Source organism: Panicum hallii, chromosome 8, assembly GCF_002211085.1.
Source record: "Panicum hallii strain FIL2 chromosome 8, PHallii_v3.1, whole genome shotgun sequence".
NCBI classification, from domain to species: Eukaryota; Viridiplantae; Streptophyta; class Magnoliopsida; order Poales; family Poaceae; genus Panicum; species Panicum hallii.
In genome coordinates, this window is record NC_038049.1 from 42,357,869 (window position 1) to 42,375,091 (window position 17,223).

The window sequence follows — 17,223 nt, forward strand, 5'->3', positions numbered from 1 at the left end:
TTTGCTTGTAGACATGCTATTGCTGTATGTGTATATGTATATATATATATATATATATATTGAGATAAACCTGCATAGCCTCTTTACGGATCCAACTCCTTGTCAACCTATCTTATTCGTTCATTATATGAAATGCCTTGTAAACCCTTGAATGTGTTTGGGTGGGATATGGAAGGATAGTCTTGGTGTGCGTGAAGTGGTTCTCTTCAGGAGTTGGTGATTAGGGTTTAGCCGGGAGTGGGCGACCTAACTCGATCGCGGATCGAGGGCTTGGGGTGTGTATCTTGGCACACCCTACGGAGTACCTGTGGCGGGTACAGCTTGTTACGTGTTGAGGTGTTTGGGGCACCCGTTATGGGTGCAGTTGCGGACCACCGTGGTGGATACGCGTGTGACGAAGATGCCCGCTCCGGCAGATAAGGACCGGGTGAGAGTAACCATGACTTGTGGGACTTTGTAAGCGTGCACACCACTTACCCATTATGAGGGTGGGCCCGGTCCGGACTTAGCAAGCGCGGTACCAAGCCGGTAGGAGGATCGAGTATCGGTGCAGGGGAAGGAGGTGCTGACCTCACGTTCCCCGAGACGCATGGGAGGCTTCACAGTCCCGGGGCGACCTCTCGCGGGAGGATGCGCCCAAGACCCGGGAAAGCCGGATGGTGCCGTGGCTCCTATTTCCGTTTCGTAGACCGGTGTTTCGTATACTAGTCGGCTGATCTCCGGCTAGTGTCGATTCGAGTGGGACCAGGTGTACAACCCCTGCAGGGTGAAAACTATACGTATAGCCGCGTCCTCGGTTATGGACATCCCTACTCCTCTGTTGCTCTTATTAGTTAGTGTTACTCATGATTTCTACCTCCCTCTAGAATATTGTCCTGCCAGGGGGCAGTTGAGATGCGAGGAGAGGGAGTTCTCGCATCGACTTGGTGGTGTTGGAAGGCGTGTGTGACCGGGAGTCCGGAGTGCCGGAAGAGCCCGTGTCGGAGCTGAATGGAGATGTGTAATCTTACATATATTATATTATATTGCATGCATAGGGAAACCCCCAGCTTTACCCTTGATCTCTGTTATATCCGTAGTATAGACCACATAAAGCTTGCATACGGATGGTGACGTGAACCTATCCCATTCCTTGGGGATAGCCTGGTACGATGCAGGATCCGACCCGGAATTCGACCCCAACGACGACGGATGGTACGACTGAGGCCCGAGCTACGCTCAAGTCGCCTGTGGAGGTGGAACCCGAAGATGGAGGACGGCCGAAGACCCAGCTACCGCTATGCGCTTTCTGCTTGTTCGATTTAGCCGGAAGGCTTGTAATAAATCCCGTACTACAGATCCTCTGGATTTATGTAATAATTAAACCCGTGATTGACCTTCTTATGAGCATGACTGTGATATTATGCCTGAAATGAGTTCTGTATGTGATAGCGCTTGATCCAGGGACTATCACGACGATACAGGGAGTCGGATTCCTCGATACGGGAATCCGGTTCGTTTCACGCGCCATGTGGGATACTTGGACAATGAGGCTGATCTTAAATATTGATGCACAGGATCAGGAATTAATCTTGTCTACCTTATCTTCTCTTTTGGAAATATTAGTTTATAATTGGCTTGTCATATGCCTCTTTGCTTGGTTAGCTTGCCAACTAATTAATCTTGATTGATTCAAACAAGTTTCCGAGTCAGATTAGTTGGAGAACGATTCCTTTTTTTTTTGATGAAACAGGAGGGGCATTATCCCCCTACTGGATATATTGTAAGTAATGAACGATTCCTTGAAGGTAGTTGTCGATATATATAATGGTAGTGTGTGCATCATGAAGTACTATTTGGAGCATTTTAAACTGGCGATTGTCAACTCTTATGTGTGGATCTCAAGGACACAAATTGATCAACCCACCGGCCTAGGTACTCTTAATAGAATGACAAGCCATTCTTGTACCATATAAATGAACTGGAGTCGACCTCTTCCTGCCACACACCACGCACATTCCAAAGAGCTCACTAGATAGCAAAATGGCTACAACAGCTCTTGTGGGTGTTACCACGGTGGTGATGAAACCGCTCTTGTCCAAGCTCACCAAGCTGCTGGGGGAAGAGTATGTCAAGCTCAGAGGTGTTCGTAAGCAAATCGAGTTCTTGAGGGATGAGCTGAGCGCCATGAGTGCCACGAGTGCCACGCTCGAGGTGCTCGCAGATGCAGAGCAGCTCAACCCTGAGACGAAGCTCTGGAGGGACAAGCTACGCGAGCTGGCCTATGACTTGGAGGATTGCATTGATGCCTTCATGGCTCGTGTTGACGACAGGCGCGATGGTCCTACAGGCTTCGAGAAATACTTCTGCAAGTTGAAGAGACTGAAAGCACGCCATAAGATTGCCAATCAGATCAAAGAACTCAAGACATCTGTAATGGTGGCCAGCGAGAGGCACAAGAGGTATGAATTTGCCCAGAACCCTAGCACTTCTTCCGTTGATCCCAGGCTGCAAGCACTTTATACGGATATTGACAAACTTGTGGGCATCGATGGCCCTAAGAAGCATATCATTGAGTTGTTATCCATGGAGATGAACGGGCCATCCACAAAACTTAAGGTGGTCTCAATCGCTGGTTGTGGAGGTCTTGGTAAGACTACTCTTGCAAAGCAAGTTTACGACACCATTAAAGGCCAGTTCTCCTGTTCAGCTTTTGTGTCGGTTTCTCGAACTCTTGATCTGAGGAAGATTCTAATACACATTAGTAGTGGAGTTGGATTCACTGGTTACACACAGGATGATGGTGAGCAGCAGCTTATTGATAAACTCAGGAATTACCTTCACTGTAAAAGGTAAGCATAGTGATCTTTCGATAATGTATGCATAAGTAAAATTGGTGGTACTCGAATTGATGGCAACATTTAGCAAGAATGAATTATTGGAATTGTAAGGGCTATTTAAGGCTTTGCAACAGTACTCCAAAATGAATGTGAGCCGTAGATCTGATAATTGGAAGGGGGTTGGGGGGAAACCTTTCTTCCCCTCGAACTGAGTGAACTTCCAGATTCCGAATCTGGAATTCACACTCTGAAAAAAATTAGCCAAAATCTACGAGTTACTTTGAAATAACTAATTGTTCCGATAGAACCTTCTGCCGGTAATTGATATACGACACAAACCAGAAGAAAAACTTTTTGGAATTAGTGATTTGATTTATTCTGACTCGATCATTACCTCCTAGAAAGTAATAGATGAAAATAATTATTATATTTGATATTATATATTTTATTTAGAAAAATAGGATAAATAGGGAGAAAATCATTTTGTTAAATCTAACTGATAGAATGTGCTACGTGATCTAACGTGAAACCGAACCATAACTGCAGCATAGCCATGTTCTAAAACTCAGGGTATATATCATTCCAAAATCAAGTACTAATAACATGAGTGCCAGGGAAGATAGATGCTATCATTTTGTTAGGTGTGACAAATATCAATAACATGATGAAAATGAACATGCGTAAGGTGTGATGACAAGGAAAATTAACTTGTGTAACTTGTGTTCCTCCTTCAGCAGTGCATTGACAGATTGTCGCTAGGAAATTAATATTCTCTGATGCAGAACTTATGCTTTTACTCGTGGCTTTTCAGAAGTACATGCACAATTTGTCTCTAGGAACTAATAGTCCGACGCAAATTTCTCAGTACAAAGACAACCTGCAAATGAACCCGCTAGTACTAAACCAACCCAGCGACAAACACGGCATGGGGAGGGACGGTGAACTCCGAGCAGCGCGCCAGTCAGCTTCATCTGAACGGATCTAGGAACGTAGTACTACCAGGATAGCCGGTTATATATGCATTTTTCCTTTTATATTTATTTATCTTGTTTTCCTTTTATTAATTATTTTTATCTCTTTTAAAATTTGACGGCTCAGATCTATCTATCCTCTTACCTCTTGGGAGGTAATAGGAGTACCTTAGCACAACCCGCTATTTAATGATTCTAGTAAGACGTCATGCATGACCAGTTCATTACTATTTAGTAATTTCGCAGTCTCTTGAAGATATTATTATTTGCCTTCTTGTTAGTTTCAGATTCATGGAGGAACCACTAATATTTCAAAATATGCAACATTATATTCCGTGAAGTATCCATGCCGACTGTTGTTATGAGATAGATTGGATGACTTTTATATATTCATGCCAGGCTCTAATATGAGTTGATATTGATACTTTCCCGAATTTACAATTTGAATTTCAACTTATTTGGGTAGCTTATAACTTTTTCATATAGCCTTGGATAGAACAAACTTTATATAAAACTGTACGTTAGGATGAAAAGATTGCAACTTTGTAGTTGGAACATTTTTTTATTTGATGTTGTTTAGATCTCCAGATAGTTAACTCAAAGAAATAAACTTACACATTACATTAGTAATGAAATATAATGGAACAGTATGGAGACGGGACGACGGGGGGGGGGGGGGGGGGCATTGGGTCTAAAAGTATTTTTGGTGACTTTCTTTTGCCGTCTTTTATTTCGACTATCTATGTCATTGGTGTGGTGCTAGACCTGAGCATTTTGCTGGTCGGGTTGGCAAAAAAGCCAAAAAAATTCAGCCTAAAATCAGTGCCCAAGCCTGCAAAACAACTCTATCGGACAGGCAAATTCGGGCCTAATTCTAACCAGGCTTGGACTCATTTTGCTTAGGCCTAACCTGTATAGATGAGTTAAGAGCTACCATGGATAAGAGTTTACGTAGAAGACTATGCGTGTGTTGTAACCAAGTAAAATTGGTCGTTTAGCAACAACGAATTGGAGCTTTAAGTGCTACTTCTTGATTGTAGTAAGAAGCCGTGCATGACTAGTCCATTAATTATGAGTAATTTTTAAAGTCCCAAGGTATTATTGTTTGAGCTTTTTGTTAGTTTATAAGATTCATTAAGCAACCAATGATATTTCAAAGTATACATCATTTGCCACAAATAATGTTGCAATGAATACATGCATGTCACACTACATGCCCTACTATGCAAGAGTCACAATTTTAAAATACATGTGGAGAAAAATAAGAGTGCAATAATTGTTTCTAGGTATTTTTCTTACCTCTAGTTATATGGTGCAACAGAGGTTAAGTCGTACTCCCTCCTTCTCCTTCTCAAATTATTTGTCGTCTTGATTTTTCTAGCTAGGTGCATAGTTTTTATTATATATATAATAAAAATGCACAGACCCTCTGTCGGTCTCGCATAGCTGCTGGTCCATCCTCATGCATGCAAAATTAGATGGAGGCAACCAACCACAGCTCACCCCCTCCGCCAATCACCAGGAAGCATGCATGCACAGACTCTTTTCTTGATTTGGATCGAAAAAATGTAATATCTTCTAAACTGTAGCTCCGATTCCAGATCCGTTTGAATCAGGTTGTTGGAAAAAATATGCTCAAACCGAGATCCATGAAGACTATATTTGATGAATTTTTTTTCAAATATGTAATTGCAACTTCACTATACTATGAGTTGCCATCACAGCTACAACACAATTGCAACTCAGCTATAGCGTAGTTAGCGCTTGTTGCAACCACTTAGAACCTAGTTTCTACCCAATTGCTACTAGTTGCAAGCCTAGTTAGTGAAAGTTGTAACCCGTTACTACCCAATTACTACTTGTGCAACCAGTTACTACTTATTGCAAGCCAGTTACTATTAGTTGCAATCAGTTACTACTAGTTGAAAATCAATTACTACACATTTGCAACCTAGCTACTACTATTTGCCATCAGTTTTTGTCAGTTGCAACCTCTAATTACTACTAATTGCAACCCAGTTACCGTTCCAGTTGCGATCTAATTACTACTAGTTGCAATCCAGTTAGGTTCAATCAGTTACTACTCAGTTGCAAGTCAATAGCTACTCTGGTTGCATCCAGAATTACAAATGAACCTAATTATAAAGATTAGATGCAAATAGTACATATAGTTATAACTAGTTGCAACTCGATTGTATACAGAGATGCAATTTGCATAAAAGAAATAAAATATATTAATATTGGATCTAGTTTTGTTAAGCATATTTTTTAAGTAAGATGCAACAAACAGTTTGTCAATCGGAGTTACGGTTTAGGAGAAATTTTGTTTCAAAGAATCGAACCAACAAAAGATTCCATCCATGCATGCATGCAATCTGGTTGAATTTTTGTGCTAAGTAGCTTTGTATGGTAGGTAGATGACACAAATTAGTATGGGAAGCACGCACAAATGTTTGGTCGGGTGCGCTAATTGGTCTAACCTGGTGCGCCCGCTGGCCTGGGTGCATTCTCCGTACAGAATGCACCCAGGTGCATTATAGACATACAATATATATATATCATATCTAGGTGCATAACAAAATCTATATATCTAGAAAAGCCAAACCAACTAATAATTTAGAACGTAGGGAGTACCATAGAATTCAATAATTTTTGAATTGACATTTCTCGTTCACTCAAGCTTATGCCTCCTTGTTTTCTATGCATAAAAGAAGTACGGACTTAGATTTTGCTGGCTACCTTGTTTACTACCAAGGTTGGTGAAGTCCTGAAGTTTCAAATATAAGTCCAGTTTATATAAAAGTTTAGAGTCACAGCTTAAACTAGCTACATCAGTTTGAACTACCACTAATAGAAAATCCCTCATCCATCCACCATAAATATACCGGTATGAATTGGATCTGGTACAATTCATACCGGTATATTTGTCGTGGACGGAAGGCTCGGGAACACTAATCTAGCCAACAATATCTAGCAGGTTTTTTTGGGGCATTGGGAACACTAAGCGAACCAAATGAAACATTTTCTACTGATCAACTAGAAAATTATGGAAGTAGGCTATCATGGATCATTACTTCTAAATGCTTAGTGCAACAAAAAAAGAGTTGGAATAGCTTGGTCCAACGCCACACATTGGGCGGCACCCAACAACGTATAGTCACACTGCAGGAACGAATGATGAAAGTAGTGGCTAGGGTTTCCACCATGCAACTCTTGTGCAGTGCACAAGGCCAAGCAGTCGATCCTCAGGAGTTGCTTGTCCCTCTAATTTTCACTGAAATGTGGCTATTTTTCACTGTCCAACCCAAGGTGTGGTGGCGATGGCAAGCAAACAACTCTGGAGGCCCTCAACATGCTCATCTTATTATGAACGTCATTAAATTATCCTTCAATGGTTGTGGCCTATTGTGACTATAAAACCTAAATCGATCAAAATCCGTCTTAGCCCGTTAGTTGATCCAACCCGATTTGGCTCTTGGGCATATTTCCAACAGTTTTGTCAAATTAGTAGAAAGTAATAAAGGTAGTGTTGGCAAAATTTGAAATATTTTGATTGCACACATTAGAATGTCACTCTTTATTACCACAAGAATATCTATTTGTGGCTTCCTGCCATCATGCATCAACCTTAATTAGTATTTCCTCAGCTAGCCATAGGTGATGTCATGGATGTTGTGATGCATACAATTTTGACATTGAAAACTTTTAGCACTGATTACCTCTTCGTTAAAATCTTGTGTTGTAGGTACATTATTGTAATTGATGATTTATGGGACACAAAACATTGGAAATTTATCGAACCTGCATTGCTGAATAATGATCTTGGGAGCAGAATAATCAGTACGACACGTAGTGTTACTGTTGCGAAATGTTGTTCCTTTCAAGATTATGAAATCGAGCCTCAAGTTTATGAAATGGAGCCTCTTAGTTTCAATGACTCCAAAAGGTTGTTTTTCAAACGTGCATTTGGTTCTGAGACTCCATGTTATCCTCACTTGGAAGATGTTCCGGATAGAATATTAAGAAAATGTGGTGGCCTACCATTGGCAATTGTTACTGTATCTAGCATGTTAACCAATCAGCTTACAAAAGAAGAATGGGATAGGGTACTAAGTGCCATGGGTTCTGCACTTGCAAACAAACCAGATGCTAAGAAGATGACTAGTATAATATCTCTGAGTTACTTTGATATTCCTTACCATCTGAGAACTTGTTTCTTGTACTTGAGTGTGTTCCCGGAAGATTATAAGATCGAGAAACAATGTTTGATCAATAGATGGATTGCAGAAGGGTTCATTCATGAGGAAGAAGGGCGAAGTAAATATGAAATTGGTCAGCATTATTTTAATGATCTCATCAATAGAAGCATGATCCAACCTATTGATGTGAAGTGTGGTCAGGCAAAGGCATGCCGAGTTCATGACATCATTCTTGACTACATCAAGTGCAAGGCTACCGAAGAGAATTTTGTAACTTCATTATATGCTGCAGAACATGTATACACTCCAGCATACAAGGTTCGTAGGCTCTGTGTCAGCAACCACACTAAAGAAAATGTTACCATATGGGCAGACCCGATGTTATCTTGCGTTCGATCAGTTACTATATTTGGACAATCGGTGAAAACCTCTTTGTTGCCTTCCACTGCTCTTCGTGTGTTGGACCTAGGAGATTGCAGTCGCATGAAAGACCATCATCTTGCAAGTATTGAAAATCTGTTTCATCTCAAGTACCTGCGTCTCTCCTCAGGCTCAGTATCTAAGCTGCCTGAGAAAATAGGAGAACTGCAATATCTACAAACCCTGAATGTACGGGGTACTGGCATTGAAGAGCTTCCATCCACTATCACCAAACTACAACGATTGGCCTATTTATATGTTGATTGGCGCATTAGATTTCCAGATGGAGTGATTGGACAGATGCACAACTTGGAAGAGCTGACGGAGTATGGAGTCCAATCCTACGAACAATGGAAGTCTCTGCAAGAATTCAGTAAACTAACCAAGCTGAGGACATTAAAATTTAAATGGGATTTTAATTCACTCGAAGGCTCGGAAGGACTGAGGCAAGCTGAGGGTTTTCACAGTTATGCGGGAACCTTATTATCTTCATGCAACCTTTATAATCTACATATCGAGGACTGGTCTAGGTACAACAGGTACCCAATGTCATTGGATTCATGGCACCCTGCTACTCCTTGTAGCCTCCGGAAGCTCTGCATAAAACGTTATCTCATCTTTAAGGTGCCAAATTTGATGGCATCGTTTGGAAATCTCGTGGTACTAAAACTGAATTATATCATCTGTTTGAGACCAGAGGATGTGGATATCCTTGGAGCAATACCGACTTTAGTTTTTCTCAAACTAGCAACTGCCGGAGGCACCAACGGAAGGATCACTGTTCATGGCAGCAATGGATTTAAAAGTTTGAAATATTTATCTCTGCGTATTTTTCGTTGTGGGACCACGCTGGAGTTTCAAGTGGGATCAATGCCAAAGCTTGAGCATGTGAAGCTCATATTGCGTATGCATAAGAGGAAGTGCATGAATGGTGCTTCTGATTTGGGCATCCAGCACCTCTCCGCTCTCAGCAAGGTTGAGGTAGAAATTTATGGCAACCGCAGAAACGACAGCAACTACAATCCAACTGAAGATAAGAAAGATGACGCTGTTAGATGGGTTGCAAATGCAATTAATGGAGCCATCATGACACATCCCAACCGTCCCACTGTCATATATGAAACAGACTACGATGAGGATTGTGAACATTTCGAATCTGTAAGTTCCCTCTCGCTGCTGACATTGATGATTCCATCAACCTCACTGTTGTTATAGTTACATATTTCTTTCTTCCATTTATTAGTAAATACTTAGCTGTTCAGTTACATAACTCCTTACTTCTGACATGCTCTTGTTTGTGGTTTATTTCAACAGCTTGGAGGTTTATTGACAGGGGCGGGGCCAGTATCGATTCCTTGGTTTTCCTGGGAATACCTAAATTTAAAAAAAAAAGAAATTCCTGACTATACAAGCTGTTTTCCTTTCCGTCAATCAGTCGATTTTTTCTGTTGAAGGCTGGGCCCATGAGGTGAGCGTAACGTGGATGAGGCAGATACGGCCCATCAACTCGTCAGTCTATCCCCTTCCAAAAGGAACTCGTCACTCTGCGATCTGCGTCACGACGTACGGCGGTTGATCACGCGTGCATGCTTTGCCTTTTTTTTTTTGTGAAAAAAAATGCATGCTTGCTCTGTTGCCAGGCCCTTGGCGCAGCACAGCAGCAGCTGTGGAGCAGGCCAAGTGGTAGCGAGCATTCCGGACCAGTCAACGCACATGGACCAATGGCCGGTGGACATGCTAATGCAAGTTAACGGAGTTTTTTTAGGAGCCCTAAAATTATGCAGCTATACAACATGTATGTATGTCACTGAAATTTTATGTCGATATTTTTACTGGACAGTAAAACTAGCTGGGCATTTTTTGTGTATGTGTATTTATGAATGTGTGAATGTCCAAGGTATGTGGGAGGTGAAATGTAATATTTAATGATGAATGAATTTCTTGTATTGTTAAGATCAAATTAAAAGGTATAATATATTTGCCTCTTATCAAATCAATTTATGTTTTTGTAAACTAATCTCTTCTTGTAATCACTTTTTTGTTAACATTTTGTTCATTCCAGTTGATTTTAACACTACATTTGTTTGTGTCTTGCACGGTATCATTTGTTTTGGTCAGATCAAATTAATGGAGGAATTAGTAATGTTTTGTAGGTCCAAGATATTTTTTGAAGTATAATACAGACATAGACGCTTACTCATGTGAATGCAATGCGTACAACTTACCGTATGAATACACGCACACAACTCTACTCCTTAGATTACCTTCGAGAGATCGAGCCGACAAATTTTGAAATTGACAAAGTCACTATAGGCACCGCGCTATTGATGAGTACATTGCATAGCATTGAAAGAATAACATCGTTAGTTACAGAAATAAATATAGTAAATGTAAACATATGTGCCAAATCGAGAACTCGATCTAGGTGGGGAAGTTCCATCATAGGACTGCTTCGAAGGTGGCCGAGAGAATATGAATGAGGTTGTCAAAAGCTTTGATCAAACATTTAATTAGTTGACCGCTGGTGTGCAGTTGTGCTGCCTGAACCAGAAGGCCAACATGGCAAACGATAAGCATTGGCCAAGACTCAAGAACGACCATAAACAAACTGAGTTTAATTGGCCAATCAGCACGTTCTAACCGATAAAAAAGCGGCTGTTATTTGGATGATTCACAAGTAAATATCACTTTTGTGCCTCATTTTGGAGTCCTGATTCGGCTGATTTTTTATTGATTGTCAACCTATGGACAGTAACGATTCTATTTGTGAAAAGATCAAGTGAAACAGATAACCAAAATTAATCGAGTAACGTCTAGTCACTCCCCATTACCAAAAAGCTAAGCACATATCAAGTATACACACATGTATATGTTATATTGGCTCAAAATCTCTAGTTTTTTATTTATAACTCAGCCCAACGCGGATGCAGAGCACTATCCACTCCCATATCAGCCCGCTGGCCACAGCTGCCACACTTTACTAGCAGCATCGGAGCAAGGTAGCAGACCAGCAGAAGGGCATGGACCAACAACAGCCCCTAGTTGAATCGAGCATCAGCCATCTGGCCAGCACTATTAATATTTAGTTTTAAGCTGTGTATGTTATTTTAGCGTGGACTTTGTAGCTGTGAAAATGAATCACAATTCAGTGCCTTGGAATCTTTAATTTGAATAGTTTTGTAGCATTGTGAACTTTTAGCATTTATGTTTTATTTTGATATGGAAATACCCAACTTCTAAATCCTGACTCCGCCCCCTGGGAGCAGCTCCAGGCAGTGCGGTTCCAGATGGCTCCTACTGCTTGTGGAGCAGAGCGGCGGCGGTGGAAGGGAATGATCCCTCCTAGACCTTTCAGAGGTTGATGCGTCCTTCTCTCTATGTTTTCGATCTGCTTCGATATTCTGGTCATCCTTTGCCTAGCAGTGACAGCCGTCTATTAAAAAGAAATCTTCTGGACTTATACTTTGATTGACAAAACTGAAACAATTACTGAAAATTGCGAACAATCTAAGCGACAGTTCTAGTATCTTTGAACGATTGAACTGAGTTTGTCTTCCCTGAGCCATGCAGATACTGATCATGATGACCTTTTGATCCTGTGCGTCTTCATTCCAGTGATAGGCTCCAAAATAACAGTACTATCCTGTAAAAAAATACTTTGTGCCACGCTGAGGAGCTACATGCCTTTGTATTATCAAGGACCACAAAGTCTGGAAGTAAGTACGATACAAGCCACCGGAGGCTCTCGTGAGATAAGCAAACGGGTATTTCCTCTAGTTGCCGGTTCTGATGATTGATGAACACTCAAAAATGAAAAGTAGCTGTACAACCTACAGTAATAAAACCCAGAAATCTAGGTCGCTAGGAATTATTGATAAACCAGAGAGCCTGAAGAAACTTTCATAATTCGGACCAAATTCCTTGTGACATTGACATGTGAACTGACAATTGAGCAGAGCGACTTGGCTGACACAGAGTTGGAGTCAGAAAAAAAGGACACATCTCAAGTGGGAAACAGCTAGCGAATCATCTTTATAAAGCAAAATAAAGCAAGTGCATAATGGCGCACATTAGGGGGTGTAACAATGGCATCACGATAACTTTTGCGCGTGTCCAGAAAGCGCTAAACGATCCAAGCATCCAAGTATGCCCTCCGCCTGTCCTTTTTCAGAATCCATTATCTGCCCTTTTGCAAAAGAGATGCTTATGCTGCTCACAAAAACACACCGGTGATGATAAGGCTTCAGAAACACACTGGCCTCCTGCTCCAGCGCTGCCGACACATCTCAGGTGCATAGTGGCCAGAGCTCGCTGGGGACAGAGCAATGGAGGCAGCTCTTGTCAGCGTGTCCACGGGAGTGATGAAACCGCTCCTGTCCAAGCTTACCAAGCTGTTGGAAGAAGAGTACATCAAGGTCAAAGGTGTGCGCAAGCAGATCAAGTTCTTGAGAGATGAGCTGAGCGCCATGAGCGCCACGCTCGAGGTGCTCGCAGACGCGGAGCAGCTCAACCCTGAAACGAGGCTCTGGAGGGACAAGCTACGTGAGCTGGCCTATGACTTGGAGGATTGCATCGATGGTTTCATGGCTCGTGTTGACGACGGGCGTCATGGGCCTACGGGCTTCAAGAAATACTTCCGCAAGCTGAAGAGACTGATAGCACGCCATGATATTGCCGATCAGATTGAAGAACTCAAGGCATGTGTAATGGAGGCAAGCGAGAGGCACAGGAGGTATGATTTTGCCCAATTTAAGCACAACTCTAGCACTTCTTCGGTTGATCCCAGGCTGCAGGCGCTTCATGAGGATATTGAAAAACTTGTGGGCATCGATGGGCCTAAGAAGTATATCATTGAGTTGTTAACCATGGATATGAAAGAGCCATCCACAAAACTTAAGGTGGTCTCGATCGCTGGTTGTGGAGGTCTTGGTAAGACTACTCTTGCGAAGCAAGTCTACGACACCATTAAAGGCCAATTCTCCTGTTCAGCTTTTGTGTCGGCTTCTCGAACTCCTGATGTGAGGAAGATTCTAATACACATTAGTAGTGGAGTTGGATTCACTGGTTACACACAGGATGATGGTGAGCAGCAGCTTATTGATAAACTCAGGAATTACCTTCACTGTAAAAGGTAAGCCTAGTGATCTTCGATACTGTATGCATAAGTACAATTGGTGGTGCTTATATTGATGGCAACATTTAGTAAGAATGGATTATTGGAATTGTAAGAGCTATTTCTTGATTTTAGTAAGACGTCATGCATGATTAGTTCGTTAGTACGTATTTGGTAATTTCAGTCTCTCCAAGATATTATTATTTGCCCTTTTCTGTTAGTTTCAAATTCATGGAGGAATCACTGATATTTCAAGATATGCAACATTAGTCACGAATATGTGTTCTTTGAATCCGAAACGTAAACTTCACCTTAGATTTCATTTACTTATAAAATTAATAGAAAGTTTTGTATAATACATAAAAGTTTTGTTGGCAAAATTTGAAATATTTTGATTGCACGCATTAGAATGTCACTCTTTATTACCACAAGAATATCTATTTTTGGCTTCCTGCTATCATGCATCAACCTTAGTATTTCCTCAGCTAGCCATAGTTGATGTCACTGATGTTGTGATTCATATATACAATTTTGACATTGCAAACTTTTAGCAGTAATTACATCTTTGTTAAAATCTTGTGTTATAGGTACATTATCGTAATTGATGATGTATGGGACACAGAAGCTTGGGAATTTATCAAACTCGCATTACCGAATAATGATCTTGGGAGCAGAATAATCAGTACGACACGTAGTGTTACTGTTGCCAAATGTTGTTCCTCTCAAGTTTATGAAATGGAGCCTCTTAGTTTCGATGACTCCAAAAGGTTGTTTTTCAAACGAGCATTTGGTTCTGAGACTCCATGTTATCCTCACTTGGAAGACGTTCCGGATAGAATATTAAGAAAATGTGGTGGCCTACCATTGGCAATTCTTACTGTATCTAGCATGTTAACCAATCAGCTTACAAAAGCAGAATGGGATAGGGTACTAAGTGCCATGGGTTCTGGACTTGCAAACAAACCAGATGCTAAGAAGATGACCAGTATAATATCTCTGAGTTACTTTGATATTCCTCACCATCTAAGAACTTGTTTGTTGTACTTGAGTTTGTTCCCAGAAGATTATGAGATCGAGAAACAATGTTTGATCAATAGATGGATTGCAGAAGGGTTCATTCATGAGGAAGAAGGGAGAAGTAAATATGAAATTGGTGAGGGTTATTTTAATGATCTCATCAATAGAAGCATGATCCAACCTGTTGATGTAAAGTACGGTCAGGCAAATGCATGCCGAGTTCATGACATCATTCTTGACTACATCAGATGCAAGGCTACTGAAGAGAATTTTGTAACCTTGTTAAATGCTACAGAGCATGTATACACTTCATCAGATTACAAGGTTCGTAGGCTCTGTGTCAGCAACCACACTGAAGAAAATGTTGCCATATGGGCGGACCTGATGTTATCTCACGTTCGATCAGTTACTATATTTGGGCAGACCGTGAAAACCTCTTTGTTGCCTTCCAGTTCTCTTCGTTCGTTGGACCTAGGAGATTGCTGGGGCATAGAAGACCATCATCTTGAAAGTATTGAAACTCTGATTCATCTCAAGTACTTGCGTCTCTCCTCACGCTTAATAACTAAGCTCCCAGAGAAAATAGGAGAACTGAAATATCTGCAAACCCTGGATGTACGGGGTACCAGAATTGAAGAGCTTCCATCCACTATCACCAAACTACAACGACTAGCACATTTATATGTTGATTGCGACACTAGATTTTCAAATGGAGTGATTGGGCAGATGCACAGCTTAGAAGAGATGAGGGAGTATGGAGTCCGATCCTACGAACAAGGGAAGTCTTTGCAAGAATTCAGTAAACTAACCAAGCTGAGGACATTAAAAATTAATTGTGATTTTGATTCACTCGAAGGCTCGGAAGGACTGAGGCAAGCTGAGGGTTTTCACAGTTATGTGGGAACCTTATTATCTTCATGCAACCTTTATAATCTACATATCACGTACTGCTCTGAGGACAACAGGTACGCAATGTCATTGGATTCATGGCACCCTGTTGCTCCCTGTAGCCTCCGGAAGCTCTGCATGAAATATTATCTCATCTTTAAGGTGCCAAATTGGATGGCATCGCTTGGAAATCTCGTGGTGCTAGAACTACAATTTATCATCTGTATGAGACCAGAGGATATGGAGATCCTCGAAGCAATACCCGGTTTACTTTTTCTCAAGCTAGCTACTATCGGAGGCACCAACGGAAGGATCACTGTCCATGGCAGAAACGGATTCAGAAGTCTAAAATATTTGAACCTGGGTATTTATAAATGTGGGACCGCACTGGAGTTTCAAGTGGGATCAATGCCAAAGCTTGAGCACGTGAAGCTCATGTTCCCTGTGCATAAGAGGGAGTGCCTGAATGGTGCTTCTGATTTGGGCATCCAGCACCTCTCCACTCTCAGCAAGGTTGAGGTTGAAATTTGGGGCAATTGCAGATACATCGCCAACTACAATCCAACAGAAGATGAGGATGATGACGCTGTTAGATGGGTTGCAAATGCAATTAATGGAGCCATCATGACACATCCCAACCATCCCACTATCAGATTCGAAACAAGGCATAATAAGAAGTGTCAACACTTTGAATGTGTAAGTTCCCTTCATGAACTGCCGGCATTGATGATTCCATCCACCTCCGAGTTGCTGCTACAATCATATATTTCTTTCTTCCATTTATTGGCAAACACTTGGCTGTTAAGTACACAATTCCTTACTTCTGACACCCTCTTGTTTGTGATTTGTTTTGACTTCTCTTCTAGTTTTTGAGGAAGGAGAATCAACAAGAGCTTGGGGGTTTATTGACCGAGTGGCTCAAAATTTGGCAAATTGAAGAGGAGCAGACTTGTGCAGAGGACAGAGAGGAAGAAACTGATGAAGAGGAAGAATATTCCTATGAAGAGGAAAGAGAGGAGCAAACTGATAAAGAGAAGGAATAGGTGCAGCGAGAGGGCAACTAGAATAGAACCCGCATGAGTTTGTTGTGGGTGCTACCTGCATGGGCGATGTACCCATGCCCAAGGTGATATGTTACTTCTCGGTGGAAAGATCACTACTCGAAAACAGGCCCTTGGTACCGGTTGAAAACCGGCATAGGTCCCGGTTCTTCAACCGGTACTAGGGAATCGAGACTGAAAGTCTCGGCTCTGTATACCGGGTATTTTACCCAGTGCCTAAGGCACCCTTAGGTACGGGTTGGAATGACCAACCGGTACCTAGGGGCCGCCATGCTGACGCAAGTTGGCGGCCCTTTAGGTACCGGTTGATCAACCGGTACCTAAGCGTTTTCTCCCTCTTTCTCACAAATCCTATTTTATTTTAATTGTTTATTACTGTTTATATTTGCAGAATTGCTACGTGTACCCGAGCTATACACTATTATATGTCCATTAGTCGCATTCGTGTGAAAATAATGTATGAAAACAACTAATCTAGACATAATAATATTTACAAATATATAAATATCACGATTACAAGTTCTAAGCCCTCACGACGTCGATGCGGATGCTACTCTATTAATAGGACCGTCGTGGTAGAACTCGCCTTTAGGATCCAGGATTTCCCTCATAATGAATCATATCAGCTGCTCCGACACGACATCAATCGTATCCACATGTAGAACTTCATTCTTTATTTGCATCATCTATGATTTTTAAAAAATTAAAGCTCGACATATTAGTTCATCACGTTAG

General features: G+C 41.5%; 2 protein-coding genes across 2 annotated transcripts; both read left to right on the forward strand.

Annotated features, from left to right (window-relative positions):
* Positions 1 to 1,557: 1,557 nt before the first annotated feature.
* LOC112902073 (putative disease resistance RPP13-like protein 3) lies at positions 1,558 to 10,323 on the forward strand. The gene is made up of 3 exons (XM_025970984.1): positions 1,558 to 2,831; positions 7,536 to 9,567; positions 9,724 to 10,323. Exons 1-3 carry the CDS (start codon positions 2,023 to 2,025, stop codon positions 9,859 to 9,861), a joined length of 2,979 nt encoding a protein of 992 aa, XP_025826769.1. The 5' UTR covers positions 1,558 to 2,022; the 3' UTR covers positions 9,862 to 10,323.
* A 2,275-nt stretch (positions 10,324 to 12,598) lies between these two features.
* Positions 12,599 to 16,876, forward strand: LOC112903294 (putative disease resistance RPP13-like protein 3). The gene is made up of 3 exons (XM_025972532.1): positions 12,599 to 13,540; positions 14,110 to 16,123; positions 16,294 to 16,876. Exons 1-3 carry the CDS (start codon positions 12,735 to 12,737, stop codon positions 16,468 to 16,470), a joined length of 2,997 nt encoding a protein of 998 aa, XP_025828317.1. The 5' UTR covers positions 12,599 to 12,734; the 3' UTR covers positions 16,471 to 16,876.
* The last annotated feature ends 347 nt before the right edge of the window (positions 16,877 to 17,223 follow it).